The sequence below is a fragment of the Melanerpes formicivorus genome, unplaced genomic scaffold, assembly GCF_026170545.1.
Source record: "Melanerpes formicivorus ecotype bairdi unplaced genomic scaffold, bMelFor1.0.p_v2 SCAF_4, whole genome shotgun sequence".
NCBI classification, from domain to species: domain Eukaryota; kingdom Metazoa; phylum Chordata; class Aves; order Piciformes; family Picidae; genus Melanerpes; species Melanerpes formicivorus.
Genome location: NW_027142356.1, coordinates 20,659,196 through 20,673,104, shown reverse-complemented (window position 1 = coordinate 20,673,104; position 13,909 = coordinate 20,659,196). Strand labels below are relative to the sequence as shown.

General features: G+C 34.8%; 1 protein-coding gene across 4 annotated transcripts in view; it reads left to right on the top strand.

Moving 5' to 3' along the window:
* RXFP1 (relaxin family peptide receptor 1) overlaps positions 1-13,909 on the top strand; it is a 46,827-nt gene that overhangs the window by 25,672 nt on the left and 7,246 nt on the right. For 3 of the 4 annotated variants that reach the window (XR_010987229.1, XM_068137192.1, XM_068137191.1), the window contains exons 1-10: positions 4,109-4,178; positions 5,382-5,453; positions 6,947-7,018; positions 8,070-8,141; positions 8,959-9,030; positions 9,780-9,854; positions 10,130-10,201; positions 11,105-11,176; positions 11,902-11,973; positions 13,332-13,403. Coding sequence is in view for 3 of the 4 variants with exons in the window: in XM_068137192.1 (XP_067993293.1) it covers positions 4,177-4,178; positions 5,382-5,453; positions 6,947-7,018; positions 8,070-8,141; positions 8,959-9,030; positions 9,780-9,854; positions 10,130-10,201; positions 11,105-11,176; positions 11,902-11,973; positions 13,332-13,403 (653 nt within the window). In the remaining variant the exon portion in view is untranslated. Of the gene's footprint in view, positions 1-3,305; positions 3,411-4,072; positions 4,179-5,381; positions 5,454-6,946; positions 7,019-8,069; positions 8,142-8,958; positions 9,031-9,779; positions 9,855-10,129; positions 10,202-11,104; positions 11,177-11,901; positions 11,974-13,331; positions 13,404-13,909 lie in introns of those variants that run through there. The other variant, XM_068137193.1, reaches the window with a different exon arrangement.

The following is a 13,909-nucleotide window of genomic DNA, read 5'->3' as shown; positions in this document are numbered from 1 at the left end:
ATGTGGTCAATCTGTAGTCAGATAAAGCCCATTTACAGTTAATTATTTCTCTCATCCAGTGTAGGGGAAGATTTGCTGATGCCTTCTTTTCTCAGATCTCATTTCTTACAGAAGTGCAGCCAACATAATCTGTTTTAGAACTGGCTCAAGAAAAACCAATTTCTCATCTGAGCTGTACTCTCCCAAATGATAGATTTGGGATTTCAAAACCAGTACTATTACCAGTCATTTCTTAAAGTATTTGGAGAACCTCATCTCAACAAAGGTAAACAGGTCACAAACCTATCATAAAACTCTAAACGATCACAAGTGATTTACAGTTCTGGCACTGAGTGCTTCGCAGAACAGTTGTACTAAATATAGTTATTTGCACACTACATTCTTCTGGGATTTGATGAAACTGTTTGTATAAAATAAAGACTGTCCCAGGCTCAGGCACGAAGTTTGGCCTAAAGCAAACATTTTTTGAAGATCAGTAGACTTTGAATAACTTCTTTTATTATATTCAGCCATGCCTTTTCTTTTCTAGTAGTAGGGAAAATCAATGCCATAAGAAAGGCTTATTATTTAGAATGAAGAAACTAGAAATTGCAGACAATTGGAATGTTTCCAGTACAAAATAATCTTCTTTGTTCCCTGTGTCTCTTCCCCCTTCTCTTCTATGGCCACCCAGAAATACACATCTGCCTCTCATCTTTTGTGAAAATGCTGGTGACCTTCCCCTTCCTAGTGAACTGCCTCCTTGTTCATGCAAGAGGCACTGCTCATCCTTTTTCTCTGCAGATGTGAACAGCAGTGATGGTCATCTCTTGCATAGGTTTTGTCACATGACAAAGCATTTAAAAAATACTAAAAGGTGTAATAAAATCCCATCTATATACCTATTTATTCTCAGAAGCAGGAAAATGCAAAAAGGTAAATAAATTATATGTTCATACATTTACAGGAGGATTAGAATGTATTGCTTTTAACCATGTCTAATAATTTCTATGACTGCAATTATGAATTAGAAAGTCAAAAAATGTTGTGAGACTATATTCCTCATTGCATTTGGTATGATTATACTCAAAGACAAATCTCATTTTCAATACATCTTTACAAAACTCTGTTTAATAAATCTCAGTGAAAGACTCCTTTCTCCTTAAATCTCACCTCTTATTTGTATATTCTCTTCCCACTAGTTTCTTCAGGACCTAGTTGCTGTATCTAGTCTTGCAAATGAAAATTAATGGATGGGCTCCAGTTAAATATTCAGAAATAGTGATAGGAGAAGCCTCATTACAACCCTAATAGCAGGGTACTGCTTGACAAAAGATCTGTTCTCATTGCTTCATCAATTACAGGAAGTAGCAAGAAGTCATAAAATTGAACTTCTGCTGAGTGTTTCAAGCAGGTAGGAGCAACGTTTCTGCAGGCTTGGCAACACATTTATATTTGTCCAAAACACATTAGGCTGCTTCTGAATATCTGCTTAATGATCTAAACTGGCAAGACTGCTAATATATTAGAGCATACAAAGTGCTCATGAGGAAGTCAGTAAATTATGCTTAAACGCCTTCTCTGGGTATGAAGCTGAATGTCTTGCAGGGAGTAAATTAATTCACATTAATTTTCAAGTCAAGGCAATATTTCTTAAGTCTGTCTTTTCCTTTAATGGAGCAGTTCCTGAAGATGGAAATTTTGGGTTGCTCTGAATCATTTGTCTCTTCAATTTATATGTAGAAAATAAATAACTACAAAACAGAGAGTTTGGTAGAAGTCACTTAATCTTTCATAATATCTAATAATCAACATGTATAGTGCAACATTCCAGCTTAGACAGCAGAGAGTCTCCATCTGCTGACACTTCATAGGCAGGCTTCAGGAGGTGCTTCAAGTTTGTTTCCCTTCCTAGCTGAGAAAAAAAATTAGTTGCAATGTGACATGAAAAATGAGACACCATTTCAGAATGGGAAAAATTGCAAAGTAGTAAATATATTTTATTTCTGCTTCCCTATTTTGTAGCAAATACATATAGTACTAATGTTTATTTGAATATAAATTGTTATAGAGAACTGTTATAGAGGAGTTGTATTTAAGAATAACTGGACAATTACCATATGAAATTGCAGGGAGAAAGTGTTGCTAGCACATCAGAAAAGTGAAACTATGACTGTAATGACAAGCAAGACAAAGCCATCCTCAGAGTTCTCATATATATGTTGTTTGACAGTAGGTATCCTTATAAAGTAAAGCTTTCCATTATCACCAGCTAGTGAATGCCATCCTAAGGAGCATTTCTGCTGGCGTATGTTCCATAAACAAAAAGCTTTAAACTTAAATGGTGTGGATGGTGTCAAAGTTGAAGAGAGGTCAGATTCAACAGAACTAAAATCAGATCACAGCTTTTAAAAGCATGTTCATGGTTTTGGTGTTAGTTTTTGGTTGCTTGTTGGTTGGTTGATTAGTTGTTTTGGTTTATTGAGGGTTTTGTTTGGGATTTTGTTTGTTGGTTTGTTGGGTTTTTTTGGTAGTGATGTGTATTCCTGCCCTATTTTCCAAGTGATCACTTGATCAGTTAATTTACAGATATACTACAGGTATACTCCCCAGAAACATGTCTTTAGTTATTTCCAGCACCGCTGTATCTAGAAACTCCCATTGGTGAGAAGGAACTGAAAGGTCTACCCTTAATTTTTCAGCTTTATGGCTGCAAACCACCCTGTTCCCATGCATTCATGCACAGTGATCAAACTAGTAAGATGGAATGATATTTTGTTTAAGAAGATGCATATTAAGCTGAACTTAAACATACTGACTTGAATATGTTACTCTACATCACACATTTTCTTTAAAAGCAGTGCTCATTTGGCCTTCATCTATGTTTTCAGGGAATAAATTATGGACTGTGATAGTGTGAGACAGCCCTCTGAAAGAAGTAGTCAGAGCTGTGGTAATCGCAGCTTTCCTGGACAAAATGACAAGCCAACATGTTTTAAAACACAGGGAAAATACAGCTGGCTCTTGTTTTCAGACTCCTGTATAAACAAAAACTTATGAAGTGGAAGTTTACCCTTTCTCAGTGCAACTGTCAGAGAAAATGCTGCTGTGAAAGGTATAATAAGCTTTTCCTACTATGCAGCTCATAATCTTTCTTACATCTGTGTGATTAGGCATTGTATAAAGATTAGGTCATCTAATGGTCCATGAAATATTCTGGTAAAAGCATATTATTTAGATAAAATTTGATGCAATTAAACTTATTGAATGTGTTTCTACCTTCTATTTCTGTTCTAATGTGTCTCCTATTTGTGTTTTTTCATTAGAAGACAACAATGGATGGTCTCTGCAATTTGACAAGCATTATACAAAGGACAAATACAATGCACTGAAATCTCTCTATGTGTTTAGGACAAAGACACCTGAGTGTTGTAAGTAATTATAGATACTGATTATGTGGCTATTATGGATGATTCCTTGAAAGAAATGCAAAATTCTTATGAGAAATAAGCACTATATTTCTAGTAAAACAGAATTAATGTCTCAGATGATCCAATGCACTGAAGTAAATTTCAGTTCTATTAAGAGTGATTAATTTTCTGTAAGAGAAGCAACAAATATATGCCAGTTAGGAGGGCATGTCTGAATGTATATATATGTCTTTATATATATATATATATAATGTTTCAAAGACTACAAAATATACATCTTTCAGAGTAAAAGGAAGGTAGCGTTCTTCCACAGGGAACAAAGATTTCTGAAGCGATTTTCATCCTATTTTCACCTGGATAAAATCTAAAAAAGAGCCACAGGTAATCTGTGCCAAATTCCTGTAATTCAAACGTAAATGTCAACAGCTTTTACAAGCTCTTTCAAAGATGTAGGAGGTAACATAAGTTTCTGCGTCCCTTTATATTTATTGTTAGGGCCTTCCTAGGTCTAAATCAATTATACAAAAATGACTGTCTTAATTTATGTTTAACACAACCTAATATGTTTGTCTTTGTGCTCCCTGTTCTTTCTTCTTTTCTCTACATCCCATCACACTATCCATCTCACCTTTTGCCTCAACCATGTTCTTGTTCTTTTGCAGTGGCTGGTGCTGTGCCACCAGAGTGTACTTGCCAAAGGCTGGAGATCTTCTGCGATGCTGCCAAGCTGCATGCTGTCCCATCAGTCTCTTCAAACATAACCACAATGTAAGTAGGGCAGAAAAGTAGTCTCTCGTTCTGTTTAGGTTTGACTATCAGTCTTACAACCTTTACACAACTACAGCCTATGACTGCTTGGCTCAGCTGGTGCAGTGTCTCTCTGTTAGCAAGTTCTTCAGTGTTTTAAGTACAACTTTTCCCAGCATTAAAGGAGAGAAAATGAACTACAAAAATCTGTGTAATCATCTAATATTTGTAACAGTGGCTGGAGCAAGCAACAGGTTCAGGAAATCTAAAGATGACTTCAGAAGAAATACTGCCTTTTAAGTCCTTTAGGAACTTTTTATTATTCTTTTATACTGACACTATCCCTAATCCCTATTCCCCCTGATAAGGTAAATAATCTTGAACTCAACTGAACTACCTTCTTAACCACACCTTTTTAATTCTTGTTTAATATCTCTGAATGTGCTGTTATTTTAAATTATTTAATCTGGTCTGGGTCACACTACAAATAGGTTTTTGTAAGCTAGACTTTTTGAAGAGATCAGGGAATGGTTTCTATTGCTTTTAATTTGCACATCACTGTTTGAGAGGCTTCATGGTGAGCAGAGAGTAGCATTACATGTCCCTATCTGAGGATCTTTCCTGTGGAGCAGGGTTATGGATCTTTGTTCCATAGCAGTTTGTGACGCATGTGGCTTAGGTTGTCCTTGTTGGGTTCGTGTTCAAATACTACACTACTTCATAATGAACATTAATGCACAATGTCAAATATATACTTAAAGTGGCTGCTGGCTCAGAGTCAGCAAAGGCTTTTAGAATTAGCAGGAATTCAGTTCAGCTGGCTTCTGGGCCACACTCTCTTCTAATCCAACCGTGCCCTGACTGATTTTTATTCCTGATGGGACACTTGAATTGGTGCCCAATGGAAATGGGAATAAGATGTATAGGCATTGGAGGGTTGAAATAGATCTGTGAAATAGTTCATATCCAAATCTTTTTAACTCTTAATTAGTATTTTATCGGTTGCTGGGGGGACAGAGAAGAACATTGAGGGGGGTTGATTCTAAAGTATTTGGCTTACTGCTTAAGTAGATCTAAATATTCAGACAAGGACAGGTACCATATTCAGATGGTTTCATGGTGCTTTTGTTATTTAGCAGTGTGAAAAACACTCTTAAATAATAGAAGTGTCAGCACTATAGAAAGCTGAGAGAGTAGTTTTACTGTGTGTATTCATTCCTACAGGTCTCTTCAGAGGAATCTGTTAAGGAAACTTTCTGCTGACATTTTCAAGAAATACCAAGACCTTAAAAATCTGTAAGGGAGTGCTTCAACTTAAAATATATATTTAGTGCCTTAAATATTCATTTTCTCACATAGACACACATGTAGGGCTTAGCATCTAAATGACAACCCTCAGATGATACTCAAATTTCTGCTTTGTCTCATCAGTACCTCATCTAATTATGTAACCTATTTGGTTCAAATAGCTTGATTTAACATTTCTCTTTTTACAAACCCGTGATTTCTGTGCATTTCATACACACACACACACACACACACACTATTTTATACCAGAAAATTGCTAAATGTTCATTCTGTCTGAAGGAAGATACATTTATAATGAGCAGTAATAAGCTAAAATAAATTAAAACAATTCATTTATTCTCAAACAAAAGTTTGGAAACTTAGACTTCCCATTGTCATGGAAAGTTCACTCACACGACACTTGGGTTTTTCTCTTAGTTATGTCTCCTACAAATTTGATAATGTCCCAACCAGCCAAATTATTACGGCAACGCAATGCTGTGTTGTTTTAGGACATGTAATATATATGTTGGTCAAAAATCATAGCCTTTAACAACTCTGCTTTGTATGGAATTAGTGTAACAAAGAATTAAATGCAGAAGTATGAAGCAGATCTCCTGTGTCACCAGTTCAAGACACTTATTCCTAGAAAACTGCCTGAGGGCAACTTTTCCGGAAGCTGTGCTGTACTGCAGCACCATCTTGTGCTCACGAAGTTAAGTGCCGCTATGACATTAAATCTTGAAAGACACGTTTTCACGGAAAGAAATACAGCCGCATCTCTCCGTACAAAACCTTTGTTTCCAATACCAGCTTTATGACTTTGTGATCGATAATGGTACGTTTCATAGAATTATAAATGCCTGAGGTTGGAAGGAACCTTAGAGATCGTCTATGCCAGCTTCCCTGCCATGGGCAGGGATGTTCAGAAATCTCTTGAGCAGTTTTGACACATAGCCATTTTGTAAAAGCCAGTGTCAAATTTCTTATTGCTTTTTAATAGGAACTCATCTGGATGCTTTATTAACTGTAATTTAATTTAAATTATTTATATCTAACCATTCTTTAGAAAGTAACACTGTAGTCCTTGGAAATTATTTGAAAGTGATTTAATGTTTGCAGTTGATAATATTTTTTAACTCATTTTATCAAAGCAGATGAAGAAAGACAGAAGGAGAAATTATTATTCCTTAGTTTACAGAAGTTTAATAAGACACAATTTTACATTTTTATTGCATTAGCTTTAAAATGCAGCATTTTGAAAATTCTCTGGTGTTATAAACAGAAAATTTACATCTACATTTAAGTCAACATTTGCCATGAAAAATTTTGCTTTGGAGCTATAGCTGTGAAATGATTATTGTCAAATGTAAGGTGTAACAAGTTTGACAGCTTCTTTTCAAGTATCACACATACTTTCAGGTTAGTTGATAGAATTTAACTGGTTATTACTTTGACTTTCCGTGCTTATAGAATTAATTATTGTGTTTGAATCTTCTTAGGTATCTTCAAAATAATAAAATCAGAGCAGTATCTGAACGTGCTTTCAAAGGTTTATATAAATTGACGAAACTGTAAGTATTGCTTTTCAAATACTGAACCAAAAAGCAGTGGGAAGATCTCTGAAAGTCACTATGGACTTCTCTTTTTTACTTAATTAAGTGTTAGAAAGTTACAAAATGATCCAAACCTTTAATCCAGTGACTGAATTGAGAAAGCAAATATAAATTAAGAGCTACCTGTACAGGTTTATGTGACAGTACAACACTTTAAACATTTATTTAGGCTCTATAGTTCACTCCTATTTCCTACATTAGGAAAAAGGTATGGTAGTTACCCTGCAGAAAGTCAGAGAGAGTGAAGAAAGAGTAAAACAGAAGCAAGAACTTGTGATTGATGAAAATTCTTTAACATTTTGTGCTGATTTACAAAGGCAAACAAAAATGGTCAGTATCAGTAATGAAAATAACACTTTTTTCTTTATTTTACAGCAGCTTTTTGAAAGGTTCTTCTAACTTTTAACGAAAATGCTCAGTGAAAGAGATGACACATAAATTGCATTGTTTGGTACATTTTTCTGTTTCTGTAATGCTTTTAAAAGGAAAACTTTTAAGTGTTGTACCTCTTATTTTTCCATCAAATGAGTATGGTTGATTATCTGTTATTGCAGCTGCTGTTATTGCCTTCTCAGACCATTTATAGTATCCCTCCCCCTTCATTTCTCAGCCTTTTTTTTTCCATGATTATGGTATCTGCCTTTCTGACTAACATCCTTAGCAAACACTGAATGAAATCCTGGGAACATTCATGGAACAAATTGCTCCACAAAAGGAAACTGGGAAAGGCCTAAAACATGACACAGTGAAAATATTTAGCTTGCTGTGTTTTCTTACAGATAAGATAAAATTTTCAACTTAATTGTTTTTAAAGTCCTCACTAGAGAGAGTCCTATCCTGCTCTCAAAGAAGGTTATGAAAATTAACATAATCAAGAAACATAATTATGAAAATTTCTAGCAGTATTTTGATATGTTATCAAGGAAAAAAAAAATCTTAAAATTCATTTTCATTCGTCTGATGCTAATTAATCATTCCACTAATTTATTGTTGCTTGGTCTTGTTTTAGATACCTGAGTAACAACAGGATAACCAGTTTGAAGCCTGGTGTCTTTGAAGATCTCCACAGACTTGAGTGGCTGTATGTTGGGTTTTCATTTGTATGTTTATTTTATCAAGGGATAATTAAAGCATGAAAAAGAAGTATTTGGACTGATTCCATTTTTGTGCACAGCAATACATTTTACTGCCACACTGTAAGGTGAAAGACCATCTGATTTTGGTGACAGCAGAAATTAGTTCTTGAGCCTTAATGGCTCCAGTGACTGATGACCTTTACAAAAATAAGTAATGTTTCTTAGTAATTGCTTGTTACAAATGCATACATGAAATAACTCAAGTACTATAAAACAAAAAGATAATTTTTGAGGCAAATCTTTTCCTGTAAATATTTTGTGACATGTCCCAGCCAAAATGACTGCCATATTCTGAAAGAACTGTTTTATTACTGCCTTTCAGATGAAAATTAAATACTATTTTGGCTTGGTAAAGTTATCAGAAATAAGGACACGATAACGTCTAAATTTTTTCTTTGTGTTTGGAACTGTTAGATTGCCATGGAACACTGATATGTAGTGCAGCTTTGTTTCACAGATAATCCACTCAAAATTCCTTTTTAAAACTCATGGGAAAACACTTTTCTTGGTTTTTATGTTTTGTTTTGTTTTGTTTTTCTAAATTGGAAGTAATTACTTTCTCTAAGACTAATTTTTTTTAAATTAAATCCTATGGGAAAATTGATTCAGTGACTTCGCTGATCTGCTAAAGAGTATGCACTAATTTTTAAGGTAGTTTGAATGCTTTGAAATCCACTTCAAAATATGTTACTTTTTATCATCTGTTCAATTCAGGACTGTGGTCAATCATCAGTCTGATACATTCTTTGCTGTAATTTATAGGATAATTGAAAATAATAGAATAAATCGGATCTCTCCGTTAACATTCTATGGACTCAAATCACTTATTCTCCTGTAAGTATGGAATAAGAACCAAAAGTGTTATTTAAAATAACAGGACAGAAAGGGCAGATAGAGACAAACCTATTTTTATTACAACTGTGCTTGCTCACCATGGAGTGCTGTCCATTCACAGGCAGCTTTTTCTTATCTTTCTTTTGATACTTAGCAGACACATAATCTCTGGAAAAACAGAGGGAGATCAGTGGGGAAAATGGTAAAAAGACAATGTTACTGAGGGGGCAGGTGGCAGCTGCAGCAATGGGTGCCAGTTGACCTCCAGAGCCAACATGCAGTAGGCAGGGACCACCTAGCTCCTAGTCCCCAGCAGCAGCCTGGCTGACTTTGAGTCCCTGTCCATAACCTACCACTGCCCTTTCCAGCCCCAGTGACAAGGGACCTCTTCTGCAGCCCAAAGGGAAAGCTCCCTCCAATATCACCGTTCCACTCTCACCCACAGAGAATACATGTTATGACTGAATACTCAGTATATTTGTATTGACTTGCTATGTTTTATTTAAACAGCAGTGATCATCTTTCTTTTACCTGGTAGCTAAAAATTTAAGGAAAAAATACTTCTCTGCAGAATGCCACAGGGAAAATACATGAAAGTTTAAGAAAATAATACTACCATGTACAGAAACAAATAAGGCTTTGACTGCCTTTTTCCAAAAGTTCAAACATTAAGAGATGTGATTATTTTCTTTTTCTATAATGTAAGTTTTGGCAAATACAGACTGTTATACTATTTCTCTCTTTTTCAGAGAGATGATGAATAACTCTCTTGCTCGTTTGCCTGATAAACCTCTGTGCCAATATATGCCAAGACTCAGCTGGCTGTAAGTCAAATTATTCCACTAGAAAAATATTATTTTGTTACCTTTGTATAGCGCTTTCATGTGTCTTTTTATAAGGTGCTGGATCATACAGAGTGCCTGCTGGGTCACTGCAGGGTTGATGACATAAAGTCATTAATTAATTGTGTGAAAATATTATATGTCTGCTTCCCACTTTCTCTGCAGTCATGAAGTTCTGGTAGTGTTTTTCTTTAATTGCCTTACAACAACTACCTGAATTTATTTTCAGTGATTGATGTTTTGTTTTTATACCCTAGAGACCTTGAAGGCAACCATATCCATTACGTAAGGAATGTCACTTTCATCTCCTGCAACACTCTAACTGTACTGTAAGTAATAGGATGTACTAGCTAGCCAGAGTAAGATATGCTTGTGCTGAGCAGTCAAGCGATTAATTACAGCTAATATAAAAATTTCTCGAGTATCATGGTTATTTAGATGTCAAGGATATTACATTTAAGTGCTTGGGTTTAAATGAGCACCATACAGGATAACCACTGTTTACATTAACAGCAAAGTTCAGCATTGATATATGCAACTAAACTTCACTAGAGTGAATCTGACTGATATTAAAATTTAGAACTTTTCATTCTAAGATTTTACTTGGAAAAGGAGGGGAAAAAAAACTCATAATAAAAAATAGTAGGCATACAAAATATATAGCTCCTTCCTTTTAAAGAATTTGATTGGTTGGTGAGTTGTCTGTCTCATCAATTTTAGCATCTCCTGCTACATTTGTGAGTGATGATGTAATCGTGTTCAGAAAATCCATTCCAATTCTTGATAGATCAGGAAGCTCCACAGTACCTGCCACTTTCAATATTATCACTTGTGCAGTACCTATATTCTTGGCTTTTTCTTTGATTTTAAAATCCAGGTTGCTTATTTAAGGAGCAAACTCAGTGGCAAATGAAATATAGGTAAAGGAAAAGTTGCACAGCTCTGTGCCTGTGTCTGAATTGTGGTTAGGTCCCAAGCCTTCCAGCCCACTGAATCTTCCTCCTGCCCTCAGCTGATTTATACCATGAGTATAGATCTATGTGCACAAAAAGCGTGTGCATGTGAAACAAAAGTTATGTGTAAAATGGCAAGCTGCCAGATCCAGATATTTTGTTAACTAATTGGGTGAACATTTGAAGATGTAAAGAGAGAATTTTGAAAGTTTGTAAGAATTTTTCTCCAAAATCAAATAGCTGTCAGGAAGCAACAACATGTTTGTTCTATTCTTTCAGGGTGATGAGACGAAACAAAATCAGCTCTTTAAATGAAAACAGTTTTTCTTCTCTTCAGATGTTAGATGAATTGTGAGTAATTTTCTTTTCTTACTTGTATAACAAGCCACAAAGTTTTCTAATTTATATTGTAAATATTATTTATCATAAATTCTATTACTTGTGACATGCTCTGGAGATATCACTTATCCTTAGGGTTTTTTCTATATATTTTGCAGGTAAGAAATAATCAATAACATACATATTCCATATCAATAATATCAGGTCTTTTTGCTTACAAAATCATTAGGTGCTTTGATAATATAAATAAAATAGATTAATCTTATATCACCCCTAGTCCACAGGTCTGAGTGCTTTCAGTGTCTTTTAGACCAATTGGCCAGTTTCAGTCAGACAGAAACATTTGCTATTCTGTAAACTGTCATTAGCATTGTTTAATTTGATAGAACTAACAGAGAAGTGTGCTAGTTTGTCCATGTGAATTACCACCATAAAACAATATGTTTAATTTATTTCCAAGCTCCTACAACTCAAAAATGTATTTTACTGTCATTTAAAAATGTGAATAAAATTATAATAAATTATATATCTACTGGCAATAACAGCTTACTAGACAAAGAAAGATCTGATGTATCCAGCTTCCCACTTTGTTTTAACAGCATTCTTTTACAGCCAGGGTTTCTGATTATATAATAAACAATATCTGATAAAACTGTGTGTCTTGGAATTGCAAACCTGATGTAAAATTACTGCACCAAAAAGAACTTACTTTATCCTACCTGTGGCTGTTTCTGCAGAGATTTGGCTAGCAACAAGATTGAATCACTTCCTCCATATATATTTAAGGATCTAAAGGAACTTTCACAACTGTAAGAATTCTTAATTATTATTACTATTATATACAACTGTATATTACTCATTTGATAGGATACTTGCAGTCATGAATGCTGGGAATGAAAAAGCACCATTGTTTGTGTGCATTATTTAAGCTCTGGTGGAGTCGCCGTCACTGGAGGTGTTCAGGAGGAGACTTGACAGGGTGCTTGGTTTCATGGGTTAGTTGATTAGGTGGTGTTGGGTGATAGGTTGGACGCGATGATCTTGAAGGTCTCTTCCAACCTGGTTTATTCTATTCTATTCTATTCTATCCCAAAAGTAATTCTATATAATATTTTGCCTGGAAAGGCTTTGTAAAAGTTGTGTATCTTTATGTTCCAAAATAAGGTAAGTTCAAGTCCTACTTTTTTCTAGATCTTGTCAGTATACACAAATTGAGCTATACTACCTATATCATGACAAACTGATAACTTGACAGGAACATTTAGTGTGACATCAAAATTTGGCCCTAAAAATAAATCATAAACATGTAAGTGTATCATATAGACACCTTGCTTGAAACTACTTTTTTTCCTGTGAAATATTTAAAAAAAAAAAAACAAACCAGAAAGACAATCTCACTTTTCTCATGGTGCATACAGAGGCAGTTTCTCAAACGCTGCTGCTGGAAAGTCCCATTCTTTCTCACATAATCTGGAAGAGGCGCTAGTCACAAAATTGAAGACCTCTCTGGAGAAGAAGAGGTTGTGTGTAGAATAAGGGGGAGAGCTGTGTTTTTTCAGCATCCTTTGGATACATCATACAACCATGGGGCAACTGTATATAGCTACATTTATTGAGTTTGCACATTTAGTTACAATATGACAATATAAGGAACAGCTATAGGGAGAAGAGGAAAACAAAATGTACCTAGAAACACTCTTGCACCAAGTGTTAACATCTATTTTTACGTTTCATTGCCTCTGTGTCTTGAACTCATGGGAATGATTAAAAAACAAACAAACAAACAAACAAAACCCAACCCTTTAGCAACTCTTTAGCAAAATCAATTGTAATTTATTTCTAAATGTGTGTAATTTTGATGGGTTCTTTTACTTGAAATAAAAGTCTTCAAAATTTAATAACTAAATATTTCTATAGCCAAAACCTTTAAGCATTAGGCTGGGGAAGCAGTTGTGTGTGTGTGAAGCCAGTGAAGCATCCAGTTACACTTTCCAGTGGCTTAACAAGCTGAATAACACTAAATGAATGTTACTATTTGCAGCTATGACTGCCAAATGTACAAGTGCTTGGTACAGGACTGGAAAAGCAAATGGGTTATGTAGTTTGTCTTTAGAACAATCTGTAAGGAAGATGTACAAAGCTATTTATACCCATGCTATATTTACAGGAACCTTTCTCACAACCCCATCAAGAAAATACAAATAGATGAGTTCGATTTTCTAATTAAACTCAAATCCCTGTAAGTATCAAGATATTATATTTTATCTCTATTTTCTTTGTGATTATGCATAACTCCTTCAGAAGTACATCACCCAGAATATGTTTTTGTAAGAAACTGCCCTTGAAATATAGTTATGTTGATGATCTTCAGCAATTTGAGCCTTACTAACAATGTGCAAATTTTCCTTCCTGAAAATATCAGTTTCATATTAGAAATTTTTCCAACAGAAAGAGATCATAATTTCAGTTTAGAAAAGGACATTGTATTTTCTGCTATTACAAAAAAAGTTAATGCAACCTTCATCTGACTTTGGAAAATTTGTTCATTGGGCTTAAGGGTCATGCAAGGGCAAGCTGGGGCTATTAACACCATGGACAGGTATCTTTACTATAGATAGGTTAAGACAGGAATTATAAAGAAATTTAGTATATGCACAGGTTTGGGGACTTATTTACATTCTTACAGCATCTGTGGCTAACACCATGAAAAGGACAATATAAACCAAGTAGGATTCAGCTGTCATG